Source organism: Struthio camelus, chromosome 17 (genome assembly GCF_040807025.1).
Source record: "Struthio camelus isolate bStrCam1 chromosome 17, bStrCam1.hap1, whole genome shotgun sequence".
NCBI classification, from domain to species: domain Eukaryota; kingdom Metazoa; phylum Chordata; class Aves; order Struthioniformes; family Struthionidae; genus Struthio; species Struthio camelus.
Genome location: NC_090958.1, coordinates 13,390,420 through 13,407,055, shown reverse-complemented (window position 1 = coordinate 13,407,055; position 16,636 = coordinate 13,390,420). Strand labels below are relative to the sequence as shown.

Sequence of the window (16,636 nt, the reverse complement as noted above, 5' to 3'; positions counted from 1 at the left end):
AAAGAAAATAAATATTTGTGCATTAAAGGGAAAAAAAAATGTGGGGGTGGAAAAAGCGATGTTTGACCCTGCATGCATGGGAGAGTCTTGCACTGATTTGTTCTTGTAATTGAGGCTCTTGGTCTCTGAAGGCACCTTGATATCCTACTCATTGAAATCATTTAGGTATCACTAGTTTGGTGACTTTATTACAGGTGTTTTCCATTTTACAACCCTGGGACATCTGGTATCTTTGGAAAGAAGTAGATGGCTTTTATCATGGGTCAGTGAAGCACGTCACAGAAATGTTCTTCTGAGGATGTTTGTTCTTATAGAAAAGATTTTTCACAGGAAATAGTTAAATGTGAGTCGGCATCTTTCATCTCTCCAGCAAAGGTTTTGAGAGGGAAGGTGGTCAGATTAATATCAACCCTCTACCTGTATATGTCCTCAGGCTCACATAGGTGAGAGTGAGCCTGTAATGCCTGTGTCCCTTTGGTTGAGAGAGGGTGATCTGCCCTTGCAGTGAGCAATAAGGGGGCACTTAGGTCCCTGCCCAGCAGGTCCTGATCCTTATTTTGTGCCTGCCTGACTGAAGAACAACTTTCTTTCACAGGTACATCTGACATCTGTTGGGCTGGGGGAGGGGGGTCAATTGTTTTTCTATTTTAATTTTTCCCCATGTCCTTTTCTCTTTTGGGGTTTGTGTTTTGAAACAAAATGCCAGGCCCCATTTGTTAGTGCAGTAACAGCTGTGGATCTGTTTGATCAGGGAGAAAGAAAAGCTCAACCCATATGGTCCTCCACGCACCATCTAGTTGTTTTGACCATGTGTGTTACAAATTGCCTTCTCCCAGCTGCAAGTTTCAGGTGAATGAATCCTGTCTAGGTCAGATGTTGGAAAGCTAGTTAAATGTTAACCAGCTTTATTTCTTTAGCTAGATTGTGTTGTAAGAATTTGCTGTGATGGCTGATGGTCCCTGAGCAGGTGAGAATTCATCCCTTATAGGTATTTTAAGGGGAGAAAGAGGTAGTGGACAGAGGCGACGGACTTGTGGTGAGAGGTGCTGGGGAGCCCATGAAGGTAGGGATCAGCACTTTGGGGACTGATGTCTCAAGGTGAGTGGGGAGATAACTGGCTGATTCCAGGTGGTTCCACCAGCAGACTCAGTTGTAGAGGGCAGCCAGGAGCTGGATTTCTGACATTAGCTTCTTCAGGCTAAATCCTCATAATCCTATCGCTCCCACGCTTGCAAGGACACCACCTCTGCGCTCTCTATCTAGGATCCCCAGCAGAACCTGGAGCGCAGCTTGAGACCTTCTGCTTTTGGGCTCTTAGCTGTTCACTCTGTGAGCCAACTGGGCAACTTCACAGGAATGCGAATCAGAAGGACTCAAGTATTATCTGTAGCAAGGAGGAAGGAGTAGTTTAAAAATAAAATGGGCTCCAGAGGGCTGGGTTGGATGGAGAAAAGATCAAACATGTGGAAGGGCTGAAGTAGCTGTCAATCAAGAAGGAACTTATAAATCAAGGCAGAGATGTGTGTGTGTGTGAATATGATTTCTAGCTGTCTCGAACTTAAAATTAACTGTAGCTGGGTCACCCAAGGCAACTTCCCAGAGCTATTCCTACCCCTTTCCTGCCTCCCTGCATGCAGACAAGAAGCTGCTGAAGCTGTCAGACGTGGACAGTTGGTAGGATGGCTGGTGAAGCTGTCTTAAGGAGCTTTTTGTATTAAACATGCCCATAAACAAAACAGTGAGACTGCCAGAAGGATGAGATTAATAGGATTCAAAATCCCTATAAACAGATTTGCTGAGCACTGTATCAATGTGGAATTGTTAATTTGCCTTGCCTAGTAAGAGCTGCAAGTGCAGGCCGCTTCATCTCTGTCACTAAGGACTTGAACTGTGCATTTTCTGGTCTTGCTGGCCATTGTCGACACCTAGAGACTCTAGCAGTGATCTCTTGTGCTTAACTGAGCTGACAGAGTGGGACCTAATGTCCACCAAGAAGGGATGAAGTCTGTGTAGGCAGGTGACAAATGCTAAACTAGAGGTAGGCAGAGAGGAGAGAAAGACTTACACAGGGCGAGAAACTTCCTCAAATCCAATGTGGTGCTTGTCAGATGATGTTTTAAATGAGACTAGAGTTAAATGAGCTCAATCTTTGGAGAGGGTGGTGGTTTGTTTTTTTGAAGCAGTAATACCAATATTCCTGGTGGTTACATTGTGACACCCCTTTGAAAATTGTGCAGCTCTTAGATGAGGAGACAGACACACACATGGTTTCTGTGTTCGAGCTGTATCTGGCAGTGACACTGCCTCCAGCCAGGAATCATGAAACCTGCTAGATCACCGTTCTAGTCTTTGCCTGAATCTTCTCCTGGATACTTTATGGACATACTGAGCGGTGTCCATGTAAGAGAGACGGGGGAATGGCAAGAGAGGAAACGCCTAAGTTCGGCTGCCTAGTCTGGCAGCTCTGAATGTGTTAATCTGTGTGCATGTGGTCTTATCCCAGCTAGCTGCTAGATGAAAAATTAATTTCCAAGGCTGGTGTACTGAGTCCACTTCTTTATTTCCAACTTAATTCTGCCTGCATAAGTACTAGGATTGTGTGTCACTTATAACCACTGCTATGCTGTAAAATGGACCTTCAGGAAAACCAGGAAAGGGAGCCTTTTATACCCAGAATTTAAACTCCTTGTTTATCTGTTAGGCAGGCTGCTTTTATGTTCCTGAAGCTGTTCATCTGGAATGTCCTGCGTTAATGAGGACAGGAATGCCTTGCTGAGGCACAAAAAATTGTTGTCTCTTTGGTCGTTTACTAGTCAAGATTTGACATAGTGGATTGACTTGTTGCTGTAGTCAGTTAGCCATTAGCTTTTGACCTTGTGTTTGTGGGCCTGATTCCGCCATTTTGGTGGTCAGGAGAAAACATCCCGTGAATAACTAAAGCAGGATCTTTTATGTTAGTTGTGTATGAAGGATGCCCTGAGTGCTAGCCGCTTAGTTTCAGGAATCTTAACAAAAATCATTTGTAAAGACTACACCTGGAAGAGGCATTTGCGGCACGTTTTCAAGCTTTTCTCCAGATCCTCGAAGCTAGAAATGTCATTACTGCTTTCCTTTTTCTTTTCAACACATCTGAGTCTGCTCTCTGCACCTCAAATCCCCAGGAATGCTGAAGAAAGGACCTCAAATAAAAGAGCAAATAACATACCTGCTAGGAAATGTTGACTAGACAATGCTGTCCACTGAGAGCGTGAATATCTGTGGTTCTCTCCTGACCGAGCCCTGTGCTTAGGCATCCAGCTTTTTCCTGAGTGCCACAAATCCAGTGCTGAGACGAAACACCATCCTGTGCTTTTGGGGTGAAATTCACTTGCAGGCAGCCAGCACCTGGTGGGATTTGGCAGGGTTATGCTGAATGCCTTTATTGGCTAAACGTATTTCCACTGCTGCTCAGGACAAAGTAACAGAGTAGCGGGATTGAATTTGTCCCATTATCTTTCTATGTATAAAGGACAAACAGGAAAAATACCTGGTTGCACTAATGCAGCTGCTCCATAGTAACGTGAGAGGGAGGAACGAGGGCATGAATTGGCCTGCTGGTACTTCTCTTCTTGGGGAAAACGGAGCCATCCGTTCTGCATCCCTGTTTCTGACAGATGGGTGCAGTCCTGCAGGTAGCAGCTGGCTCTGTGTACCGTGAATGATCCAGTTGTTACATGACTCCAATGTGGGTTTTTTGCATCTGCCTGGAAGGTAGGTTTTAAATTAAGGCGTTAGCCCCAGGAGGTAGGAATTTGAATGGCATTTTTAACATCTCATAAACGTTTTTGCATTTTCCATGATCCACAGAAGTATTGCCTATTGAAGGAAGAGATGAGCAAAGTGGCTGAAGATGCCAGTGGTTTATGAAATGGGTGCTAATAGCAGGAAAACAGTGGGCATGTCCAGGCAGTTGCTGGGAGCCTGATGCTAGGAGCAGAATTGTGTGACTCAGTTCATTAGTAATGAAGTTATGTGAAGATGCAGTTCGTTTTACCAAATTAGTGGTGATCCAAAGTTGCTGATGCTGGGCATCTGCCAAAATGACTGTGTTCTCCAGCAGCAGCTGGCTACATTGGAGACCTGAGCTCCGGAGTCCTGAACTGTGGGCTCTTGGGGGCAGACCTAGTGAGAAAGCGTGGTCTGGGTGGGTAGAGGCCTGACACTACAGATGGGATCTTTGTAGAACAAGTGGGAATTGTACCGAGAAAGCAGAATATGGAGAAACAGCATCCCCTTTTTGGGGGTAGGGTGGGGATGGGAATGGTAAAAAGCCAGGGGAGGCTTTACTGAGGATTTTGTTTCTATCCAAGCTAGTGCTTAGAAGCCTTCTCTCTAATGAATTGGGCTTTGCATATGTGCCTCTCAATATAGTCAGTCTTTATTGCCAGGAAATATTTCAAACACTGTTTTGTCAAAATAGATCAGAGGTTCATTGTATTTCTAAAACAATTGAGTTGTTGCAGGGGGAAGTGAACAGAGAAAACAGCCAAGGCTTGTATCTCTCCAATTTGAGTGAGCACTTCGCTTCCCTGCAGTGGAGTTGTGTGTCTTGTATGTGTGTCTGTTGGCATAGTTTTCCATGATGCGGAGCGTTGTGGCCAAGCCGTTTGGTGCAGTGTGGATGCTTGCCTCATTAAAGTTTGCCAAATATCAAGAATCTAATTACAAGGCAAGATCTGCAAGGGGAAAGCTATAAACTGGAGATTTACCAAACTGAATGGAATGGCAGTGATTGGAAATGCCATTGCACGGATTTGCTTCTGCATAACGATGTGCTCTGCTGAACAGCAGTCATTTAATGGTTTACGAAGAACATAATATTTTTGCACCTCCTGTTTGGGTCCCTGATGAGTCTGTGAACAGCAGAGGGTGGATTATTGCAGAGAGGAAAACCAGATCTTTCTTATTTCCTTCTGCTTGGAATCCATTCACTCTGTGCCAGTGTTTGCCTGTTTGTAGCAATGCCTGTCGTATGCCGTTGGTATGGATCGGTAGTAGAGCTCGGGTTGCTAAGGTTATGCAAGAAGTGTTGTCCTGGTTAATACTCGCCGATCTGACTTCAGCAGCTTCTGAGGCTCTCCCTGTGGTTTCTCTTGGAGCTTTGTACTAAGCCTTCACAGTTGTTCTTAACTTAATTTTTCCTCCTCAGCCAGAGGGAGTAGGTGATGTTGAAACAGCATCTTGTGTAGCTGCTCTTTCAGCCATGCTGTGTTGGTGGTATTGATGGCCATCTGCAGATTGGCTTGTCTGATTTGCCATTTTAAGCATCTTAATTGACCTTAAGTGCTTCCAACTTAGAAATGGAAGTGGGTGGAAGGCTTGACGTTCTCTGCCTCTCTTGGCCCTGAGCATTCAGGAGGAGCTGCCTGTTGCCTGCTGGTTCATCCTTTCCGAACGCTGCTGCAATGATAATGGATTGCATACAAATCTTTGATCTTCCCTCCTTGTTTGTATGCACCTTCATGTCGGTGGCACACCATCTAGCCTACTCTGCCTTTACTAAAGAGATTTTGCCTAAGCACAAAAGCTTGAGACAGTTGGGTTAATTTACTGGTCCCATATTCGGGGCATAAAATCAAATGGAGAAATGACATGAGATTTTGTTATGTGTCTGTGGTTGTACACTGGAGACTGTAAACCTCTTAGGCAGAAGTAGGGGCTGTGGCTTGAGACCTTCTTGCTTCCTCGAATTGGGGTAGAAAACACTGAGTTGCTGTTTCCCTGTGTTCCTGGTTTCTTCACAGATTCAGGCTCCTTGTCCCTTTTCTAAATACTGCAGCACTAATCCATGTTCTCAGCAGGAGCTGCCATTCATCATTTGGGAATCCTTGTGTCTTCAAATATTTGGTTTCCTGGGTGAGGCTATTAGGCCGGCTTAGACCTGAGCATCACAACCCGCTGAAACGAAGCTCAGCTCTCAGAAGGGAAGGGCAAAATAGAATCAGGTCAGGTACAAAAAGGCAGAAGGCTGAAATACCGTATTCTCACTCTGGCACAGCTTTGGCCTTTCAGTCTAAAGCAGGCTGCAGGTTCTCATTGTCTGTGCTGGTTCAGCAGTTGAAAAGCTGCCTCTGCTCTTCAGAGTAGCTGTGAAATAAAAGTACTAATCTCCTCCCTTTATTGTAAACTGCTTCACACACTGATTTTCTTTCTCCTCTATAGGCCAGCAGCCCGCAGGATCTTCGTCTCTTCTATGAGAAAAACAAGATGCTGATGCCGAAGTAAGCATTCTTCCAGTGTCACTGTTTGTTTCTGCTTGCTTATGCTATATTTACACCTGTCCCCTTGTGCTCCTGGCCCGTTGCTCAGGGATATGACGGTAAAATATATGTTCACCTGCCTTCCTCCGTTTCTTAACCAGCGGTGATGTGGCCCAGAGCAAGTCAGATAGCAGCCAGTTGCCGGAGTTGGTGCTTTCTCTTCTCCCAGATACTCCTCTCCTATGCTGCAAAGATTCGGGGTTTATTTAGAAGTAGCCATTAGTGATTTCAAGAGCCAGCTGGTGGTCCTTTTCCAGGTAGGGTTTTCCCTGAGGCTGGGAATGAGTCTTGAGAAGAAATGATGGCTATTCTTGAATCATGCAAGCAGCCAAATTGTAGTCTCTCCTGTAACCTGCCATACCTGGCTGGAGATTGCATTCCCATTTTTCACATGTCAGGACAGCAACTGCTCATGTCCATCATACTAAAAGGAGGAAATACATAACCTCTATAAAAATGGACACTACTGCAGTTTCCAAGGGGCATGCAGGGAAGGTATCTGCTCTCATCCTACATGGGTATATGTTATCTAGCGAAGTAGCCAGCTGCCACCGAGTGCTGTGATTTGTCAGTATATTTTAGTTTCGTTGCTGTGGTCTTTTCTTTTGATCTCTGAGCTCTTAAGGTAGAACCTCATATCTGCTGGTCAAATCTCAATCTGATGTGGAGGTAGGACTGAAGTTAAAAATTACCTGTCAACATATTGAAAGGGATTTTTAAATAGAAAGTTTGCTTCCATTTGGCAGAGCTGCGAATGCAACCCCGTGTGCAGGAAGTTCATTGAGTTGTTGTACATGCTTTTTCCTTATCAGTTTAGACAGCTCCGAGAGATAGCGGAAATAGCTGTCGAGAAGCCAGAGCTCTTATTAATGCCCTGTGCTGTGCATTTATTTCCCTTTAAGTACTTCTCCCTTTGATTTGGGGAGAAGGGGGAACTTTCGATCAGGATTAGATATTGTGCATACGCATCTGGATTGAGCATACAATAGAGTAAAACACCCGAGCAAAACAACTCAAAACCAAACAACCACCATGTAGTTAGAGCCGAATAGTCTGTGTGGGTGGAAAATAGAGCCCATTTCCCCTGAAGAGCCTAAAAAGAAATGGATGCCCACCTTTAAGGTAGTCCCTCTTACTAAGAGAAAGAGAAATCCCTATGATTAAAAACTTCCTCCTGCTGATATGACCACACTGCCCTGCTGCCGCTTTGGCCTCTGGAGCATATGGTAGGAGGCAGCCAAGAAGGGAAATGAAAACTCAGCAGTAAGAGGACAGCATGTCTGTTCTTGTAGGGATTAATCCTTTCCCTTTGTTCTGAGCGCTCTATATGTGCACTATATTTACCGTTTTCACTCACCACCTCTGCTTTTTAACTACCAAACTGCACCAAAATTTAGATCCAAGGCCATTGTTTTTTTTTACCCTAGAGCTCAGACCCAAGGCTGCCTTTGTGTTAATGTTGACCCCCTGCTTTCCAAAGTTCGCTAGTCTCTTTAACATGAGCTGCAATCTGTGCTATTTCCTGAGTAAACATGAAAAAACTGCCTCCTCTAGCCTTGCCAACGCAGGATGAAACATGAAACCACTCAAGAGATGTTGTTCTCAGGCTGCAGCAGTGCCAGTGTTTGGTTTCGTTCTCCTTGGGGCTAGGCAGGCTGGCACCCACCTCCCCAGCATCCCCATGGGAAGTGGTGTGCTCTGGCTTGGGAATGGAGTGGGGAAGAAAAACTTCTTAAATCCCCACCAGCAGCCTCTACCTCCCAAGCTGGTGCTATTGCTGACTGGTGAAATGCCGTTCTGAGGTGGGGAGCTCGTGTCAGCAGGAGCAAGCCCGAAGGCCTCACAATTTTGGTAGTGCTGATCTGAATAACTAACGTTGATTGTACTGATTTGCGTGGCAAAGTATATTCTAGATCATGGCAGGAAGGAGGCAATTTTATTACTCCTGTTTAACAGGATGGCCTTGGAAAATAATGCTGTAGGGTAACTAAGCTTGACATTTTAGAGGTGTGAGATAAGGGGAGGCAGACAAGCTGTTAACCTGTGCTGTCTTCAGTCTGTTTTGTGATTTCCAGATCTACCACTTGACCTATCTGTTTCCTGGCTTTAAATTCATATAAAGCTAAAGACATTGCTGGGAAATGGACTCATCTTGGATGAGTGTTTTATGTGTCATTGATAAATAAATTATGATAGCACAGGAGACCTCCAGCGCTAATGTATTTTTCAGGAGAGTCTGCTAGCTGTGGTATCTTGAGTTACTCTGTTACACAGTGTGCTTCTGAGGCACACCTTTTTTTTTTTTTTTTTTGACAAAAGGTTTTTTTTTTTTTCTCTTGGCTCAGATTAGGTCTGTTTAACTGCATCCCTTCCAGAGTTCTTGGCCGCCTCCTTCATCAGCCAGTGAAGATGTGTAACTCTTTTTGTGTCGGGGTGGCAAAGCAGCCCCTCCAGTACAAACAGGAATGATGAATGCTTGCCATGACCCTCTATGTTCTAGGAATCACTGGGCTCAAATTCCTGCACAAGCAAAGCCTAGGATTTCATAGAAAAATAACTGGATAGTGCTCAAGCCTATAAATACACACCTTGCCTAACATCTCTAGTTTCACTCCGGACTGAACAAGATTCTATTAATGCTGTCTAGCACACTTTTTCCCCTCCTCTTGCCCCAGCTATTTTTTACCCAGTCCATGGCAGGGGTGGAGGTGGTGGAATTGGTGCAGACGCAGTTGTTTCTCCCTCTGTGGGTCAGGCTCGGTCTTGGGCTGCTGAGTGATGTCAGCCCAACGAAGCGCAGCCCAGCCCGAGTGAGCCACGTGCTGCCCTACTGAGTAGGCTTGGGCTTCACGCGGTTAAAATTACTGTGCTGAGTGCACATGCCATTACCTTAGCTGACCTTTACATGAGGGGAGGGAAAAGCCTGGCAGACTGTGCAGGCCATGCTGGGCACAGCCATGATAAACAGAGTTAATACCAAAAGGAGCTGGAGCCACCTACGCTTAATTTGAAGAGCTCCGCTATGGCTGCGGTCAGGGCCCTGCTGTTACGGCCCCTAACAGCGCTTCTAGTTACCGAGTAAAGCCAGCAGAACTGAATCCACTTATGCAAGAGCTGAACTCTGCTTTCCCTTCCTTAATCCATTCATTTATTCCCTACTTCTTGCAGTATACCCGGGTTATGAAGAGCTGCCCTGGCCTCTCCCTTTCCCTCACCTACTTGTGGAGTGAGGGAGAGAGCAATGATTTACTAGCTCCTCTGTGCTGTGATGGTCACTGAAAAGTGTATTTCCTTCTCTGCTCTACTGCAAAGTGGGGAAATAGCAGCACTAATTTTAGCTTGCTTGGATGGCAGTTGCTCTGATCTTAGCGGCCTTTGATTAATAAATACTCTATAACAAGGGAGCAAATAGAGGTCACTTGCTGGTCTTATATAAGCTGCATTTGAAAGTTAATGCCTTAATAAAATGGTAGCAATTAGTGATAAATTTCACCACCAGTGCCTTCGTTGGAAACTTCCCCTAAGTAACTGCTCCATTTTAATGATCTTCTTGTTCTCATTAGAACGAGTAGAACAGATTTTATTTATCTTGTGCAGCATAGTGTATATTGAACGCACTTAGCTGAGAACTAGACAGATGACTCTGGCACCGCTGTGGAAGGGAAGGATCTGCAGGTGCTCCTGGGAGAGGCCACTTAAAGCTAGATTAGCCATAGCCTTAATGATGACAGTGGGGAGTAAAAGGCAAATAAAGATGCAAATAGAGGTGTTCGGCCTCTCTCCAGTGAGCGCTTCTCATGTTCCTGCCCCAGCAGGCAAAAAGCAAGATTGCATTTACGGTTTGCCTTCCTGAATACATAGAAGCATCTGAAGTAGGCTGAGACTCTTTCTTATTTTGCTTTTATTTTTAATTCTAGCATCCCCAGAGAGACATCAAGCCACCTGAGACAGCTGCTGCTGGGCCTTTTGCAGCGCAATCATAAGGACCGCATGGACTTTGGTAAGAGACTCCCTTCTGGTTCTAGTTCTGCTGTCTATCTGTGCCTTCTCCTTCTGTGCCAATGCACTGCACAAACCTTCATGGTTTTGGCTAGTGCTGCTAAAAGCATCCAGACTTGCACATGTTGCACCTGCCTGGAAGGTTACATGATACTGGATTTTTGTTATATGCTTGAAAGGTCAGTGCTGGTTCCAGTAAAGTTTTGTAAACCCAGAGATTTGGCACACCTTGCACAAATACTTTCCTACCTGCATTCCCTCTCCTGGCCTCTGATTTTATAATCTCCCTCAGCTTCTGTTGTGTTAAGCATGCTACCAGGTGAAACGTGTATCTCTTGCACCTCTGTTCTTATTCTGTCATAGTATCTTCCCAGAGCTACAGGCTGTGTCCGTTTAATAGATAATTCAGTTGATCTCCCTCTCTGTGGGTCTGCAGTGATAATCCAAGGAAGTAGACCTCAGCTGCTTGCAGTCACGTCCCTCCTCCAGGTTTCTGTGGAAGGATACCTTGATGCTCGTCAGGGCTCACAGCTGGCAATCTCCTGGCTCTCTCTGCAGATCTATGTCTTGCAGATCTACTGCAGATCTATGTCTTGACATACTGACCTGGCTGGCATGGAGATTTCCTTCTTAAGGTCCCTTTGATGACTAATTCCTTCTTGATTGAGAACGATCATTAGGGGCCAGGCGGTTCTGGTTTTGGCAGCTTCGTCTAGATGTGCTTAGCTAAGCCAAAAGGTCTGAAGAGTTGGTGGAGCAATGTTTTAGGGGCAAGCAGGCAGAGTTGGAAATATTCCTAGAGCCCCTCAGTACCAGGTCATCTAAAGGAAACTCTTGTCTTCCCTCTTCCTGGGCAAGGATAGAGGCTAAACCGTTCTCGGGTAAAAGTCAGGGTGTGAGTAGTGCCCCTCACTATGGAGGTTGGTCCTGGTTGTGTGTCAGCCTCCAGGAGCAGAGGAAGCAGTCGATGGCTTTGCTAACCGTTGCTCAGCACCAGTGATGGAACAGATAAGTTTATTCCACGAGCTTCTCAAGTGTTTGAATAAGGTTCGGCACTGGGGAAGCCTGTTTAGGTGGTTTTCCTGAAACACGGCGGCTATAGCTGAAGCCCACAGATTTGTGTTAAATATCAGCTGAGCAATATCACAGTAAGTCACAGGGTTTGCTGTGTTTTGTCCAGGCGTTTGCCTTTTTCCGAGAATAAGTTGGGGGGCAGTACTCTTGCATGTGCTTTTAGAATAGTGCTTTTTAGTAAGACTTGCAGTAAAAGGGCTTGATGTTTCTGCCTTTTGGAGGTGGTGATGCGGGAGGTGGTTGCTTTTCTGCTCTGGTGAATCGTCGCCTGCTGGGCGACACAGGCTAGTTGAAGAAAAATTGTTTTGCAGCCTCTGTTATTTTTTTTAGGTTAGAGATACCAGGGAAGCCTTTCTGGGGAAACTATCATCTGGGTAAAGCAAGTGTAATTAACCGAGACTGATCATAATTATCCAGTGCTGAATGTGAAGGATTGGTGTTTACTTGGATGCAGAGATGAGAAAAGCCTTTTCAAAGGGAGTTGTTGAAGCTGCTGGCAGACTGACTGGAACACAAGTACCCCTTACTACTTCCTGCAGTTCTTCAGCCTGGGCTGTGGATCTGTGTGTCTTCTATCACACTGTTCTACATTAAAAAAGAAGTTGTATTTAAGGTTCCTGTTTCCCTGCTGTCAAAAATTAAGTCTGGTAAACATTTTTGGCCCCCTATAAGCTGTTTTTGTCCTTCTTGGGAAGTTACTTCATGAGTCAGTGTCTCTTGATACTTGGGAAGTTGAGATAATATGCTTTGATTTCACTGGGGACAACAGATACAGCACACTTTGCTGGATTTAGATTGTCGCCTGCCCTCAATCACATGAAGGATCTTTCTCTATACAGATTGGCACATCCTTGTACGATGTTGTTTCTCAGGGAGAGTTTGTCTATATATTCTATATAGAAGCCTATATTTGAGATGTTCTTTGTGCTGTATAGAAGGCAGATCCTCATGGTTCAGTCTGACATCCCGTGTCACATTAGAATGCCTCCTCTGAGTTGAGAAGCAAGCAAGCACCAGACCCATGACTTATTTAGACTGGTACACTTCCTCAGTGTCCAGTTGCATCCTTTTTCTTACTGACCACTCCCTCCTTTCTTCTGACTCTTCACTTCTCCTGAAGCATCTGAGCTTCCTCTGTGCTTGTGACACAACTACCCAGCTGTTTCCCTTTCCCTGGCGTATGCTGGTGCCAGGTCTTGAACTCCCCTGCATTCCTGAGGGCTCAGAGACTCTGATGTGTGCATGCTGAATGGACTCTTCTTCCTTTCCCTAGATAGTGTCAGCTTGGGAGTCCTCCAGATTATGCCTCTTGCAAAAATAGTAGCAATACTTAAACAAGAGCACTTCTGTGTGTCCAGCTATTGTCATGTTTTCAGCTGCTGTCTCTGGCTGGCTACACCCAAGCTGTTAACGTACAGCAGCTCAGGATCTAGCCCGAAGCAGATTTCCCCCTTTCCTTAGATGGTACCCAGCAGACAGCTGCTTTGTCTGTCTACTAGGAAACTAACCATGAGCTGCTCTGTTCACTTCTGCTGTTTATGAAAGATCTACTTTTGGCTGATGGTCAGTGTTTTTAAGTGGTCCTTTACCTTTCAATACCCTATACGGTTAAGATTCTTGTATGCTTGTGGGTCAGGGATGATTACAGAGCAGCCCTCCCAGGAGGAGCTAGGGATGGTGTTCCTCTCTGTGCCTGTAGCCCATCTGGAGATGGGTGCAGTGCCCTCTGCAGAGCTCCCCCCAGGTTTTAGGGGATTCACACACCAGCATTGCACAAGGCTGAAACTTCATTTGCTTGTTGCATGGCTCAGCTGCTGTTCTACTAAGCAGCAGCAGTAGTCTTTGCAATTTCAAGATTATTTAGGGGACAGCCACATGGGTTTCAAGTTGTAAGTTTCCTGCTGATGTTTATAAGTAGGGTTGCTTAATTTTGCTTTGCAATAATAATAAGCACTCCGGAGCAGGGAGGGAGAACAGTGAAAGAAATGGTCATTTCCACCTCCTCTGTGGCTACTGCATAACCAGTTGAATCAGCTCAGCTGAGGGGATGATACCCTCTAGAGGAGTGGGCTGAAGGAGAAGCCAGAAACACAGCAGTCAAGCAGCTCCCGTCAGAGTAGGGATGTTCTCTATCCACAGCAGATCTAATCTAGGAGATTCCACCTTCCCTGCCAAAGATTTCTATCATTTCTGTTGTGCTGAGCATGAAACCAATACACTCTGACTGTGACGCCCTGCAAGGAGGGGTGGAGAAGAGAGGGCTTGTTTAAAGGAAAAAAAGAGTTGCTGTTCTCAGGAAAACTCCTTGGTCAATCTGTTTACAAAATTCTGAAGTTTGTAAACTTGGTGTTGCAACAGGAAATTTGTGCTGGGAAAACAGGTTGAACTGCCTCTAGCTAGCTAAATAATCAGTGTTGATCCATGACTAATGCTCCTGGAAGACTGAGTTGCTGGCTGAGATAAGAGAGGAGTCAGTGCTGAGCTACGCTGGATCAAAGACGGAGGAGTTGGGCAGGAAGGCTGCTGTGAGGGCACGAAAGCATGAAAAGGGTCTCTGGCAACCTAGGACAGACGTTTTTCTCAATGTGGATAGGCGGAATACCATCGCATGGTGAGCAAAGAAATGGCAGTTGTGCCTGGTGTGAAAGAAGGGTTGTTCTGGGCTTGTAACTCCATGGTGGCCGGTTAGAAAATCCATTTCTGCCTTAAGTGCAATATGGGCTCAGCTATGTGAATGATGGAAGATCACTCAGTGGAAGTCCTTTTGCCCATCATGCCTCTCTTGTGGAATTAGTGGTAGTGCGGTGTGATTAAATATACATCACTCATGGATCCCTGCAATTAGGGTGACTTGCCTCCCTGATCAGCCAGGGATTTCAGCTCTTTTTAGTGCTGCTTTGTTGTTTAGGATTCTCCTTTTGTTGATGAGAGCTTTCCATCTCTGTCCCTTGGCACATGTGTGCATGCCAGCTCTCAACGTATTCCCAGTCGTCTTTGGCCCTCAGTAACTGATTCCCCTTCCTACAAGTGTAACGTAGCTGTTGGAAGACGGAGAAGCAGTCTCGATTAACTTAGCGTGTGCTCCCTGGCAGCCCAGGCTGGTCGTTTGCAACAAAATCTTACTGAGTTCTTTAAGGCCTTGTGGGGAAGGAAAAGCTGTTAGTACTCGCGGTAAGTCCCAAGGTTCACACTTTCATTCCTTTGGCCATGCTTTTGGCAAAGGATTTTTCTCCCTTTGTTCATTCGTGTAATTGCCCCGTCTGATTTTCACTTCCCTGCACCCCCTGCAGCTGATTTTGCAGAAATGGCTGGGAGCACAGGAGAACGCTGTTTCTTCATCCTTGCATAGCAATTTATCAATCCAAATAACTTCCCTTCAGTTTTTCTTGAGCATGTCTTGCATCCAGTCTGAAGGCTGAATTTTTAGACCAGTACTGCATGCAATAGCAGTCAGTCACTTAGTCATAGAACTTGACTAGATTGTATGGAGAAAATGTCGCTGTAAAAAATACTATAACCTGCTATGCTTTTTAGACTGTTTTGTAAACTTTTTAAAGTCATTTCCTTTCACTGAGTCATTGTTCTTGATTTTTTATTTTTTTAGATGAGTTTTTCCATCACCCGTTCTTGGATGCAAGTGCCTCTATGAAAAAATGTAAGTGTTGTATTTTGATTACTACTCTTTCTGAACTGTGACATGACTGTCTTTGCTGCTAGTTCAAAAAGAAATGAAGAGACCTCTCTCTCCTCTGGGTTATTTAAGCATAGATGGAGGTTTCGTTGTAGTGTTGTGTCCAGCCAGTGTATTTAATTTAACTGAATTATCTTCAAAGGGCAGATCTGGGGGCTGTTTAGAAACCTAAAGTTAGAAATAAGTCTAGCTTTGAAATATCCAGCTACTTTCTCTGAAGTGCTTGGTTAGTGGGGATGCTTATAGGTAAACAGGATTATGCTGCATGATCTTGTCTTTCATCTACATCTGTAAGACAATTAAGGGTAGTGAGTAGGGTGCAGGAAAACTAATATCATTGGTGTGACTTCAGGCCAGATGGTACCTTAGGTTGGCTGCGCCAAATGGCAGGCTCCAGTTACCAAATCTTGTTTCAAGCTCTACCTCCAAATTCTTGCAAAATCTGATAAGTCTTGTTTCAGATGGGTTTGGGGTGTTCTGTGAGAACTGGCTGAGATAAAAGAGAGATTTCCATGAAAAATCCTTCATTTCCTTTTCTGGACCAAAATTTCTTGAAAATCTCCAACCACTTATACTATGATTCAGATATTTGGTTTCAGTGGAAAACAATCCAGAATTGCCACCAGGTGTATGGGATAATATTCGTCTGGCCAAGAGACTTGATCTAGTAGAATTGCATGTTGTCACCTTCCTTCTCCTGGAAGCATCCTCCTGGGCCTTTAATCTCCTGAATAAATGATAGAGCCCGGGTTTTCAGCGGTGGCTGATTTGAGGAAGCCCAACTTAACAAGGGCTGGATGTCTCAGAGGAAATGTGCTCAATGCTCTCTAAACACAGAGCCTCTCTTGGACGTGTGTTGCAGTGGATGCCCCCTTGTCTGACACCCTTGTTACACCTGACAACCTCTTGCTTACACTTTCGTGGTCCCAGAGCAGGACTTTCAGCGGTTCCTGATACAGATTTTTAACTATGTGCTTAGGTGACCGTCCTGCGGGCAGGAAAAGACGCTTCTGGTTTAGGGGTGCTTGCAAGCCAGCCCAGCCCCTATCTCCAGCTGTGCCAGCAAGATGTGGGGCAAATCCTGTAAAACAGGGCTGCTCTGCAGGCAGGAAAGGACTCTGCGTGTGCAGAACTGCTCCTAAGCCGGCCCAGCTCTCAGCACCAGCTATGCCACTGCTATGTGGGAAAAGCCCTTCAAAGCCTGATCCCCCTATGGGCAAGGAAGGACACCCTCAGCCCTGTCTTGCCTGCCTGTCAGCTCATCTCCTATCTCCAGCTGCTCCATTGCTTCATTGCCCTGGGGAACAGAAAATCCCATGCAAGCAGGAAAGGATTCTCCTGACTTGGCCTCAGTTTCCAGTTTCTCCTGCACCTTCACAGTGTGGAAACCAGAGGCACCATCATGATCAGAGGGGGGTTCTCCTAGCTCAGCCTTTGCCCCCACCTGCACCAAAGTTATTAGCATGGGGTGCAGGCCCAATAAAGAGGGCACCTTTACCGGCAGGTAAGGACTATCCTAACTCCGGACCTCTTTCCTGCCCCGTTGGTCCCCACCTCCGGGCTTGTGTCCACG

At 45.5% G+C, this 16,636-nt stretch overlaps 1 protein-coding gene across 1 annotated transcript in view; it reads left to right on the top strand.

The window, feature by feature from the left end:
• The window catches only part of ULK1 (unc-51 like autophagy activating kinase 1), an 85,216-nt gene that overhangs the window by 32,326 nt on the left and 36,254 nt on the right, over positions 1-16,636 (top strand). The window contains exons 10-12 of the mRNA XM_068910692.1: positions 6,202-6,260; positions 10,217-10,299; positions 14,977-15,027. Of these exons, the coding sequence (XP_068766793.1) occupies positions 6,202-6,260; positions 10,217-10,299; positions 14,977-15,027 (193 nt within the window). The remainder of the gene's footprint in view (positions 1-6,201; positions 6,261-10,216; positions 10,300-14,976; positions 15,028-16,636) is intronic.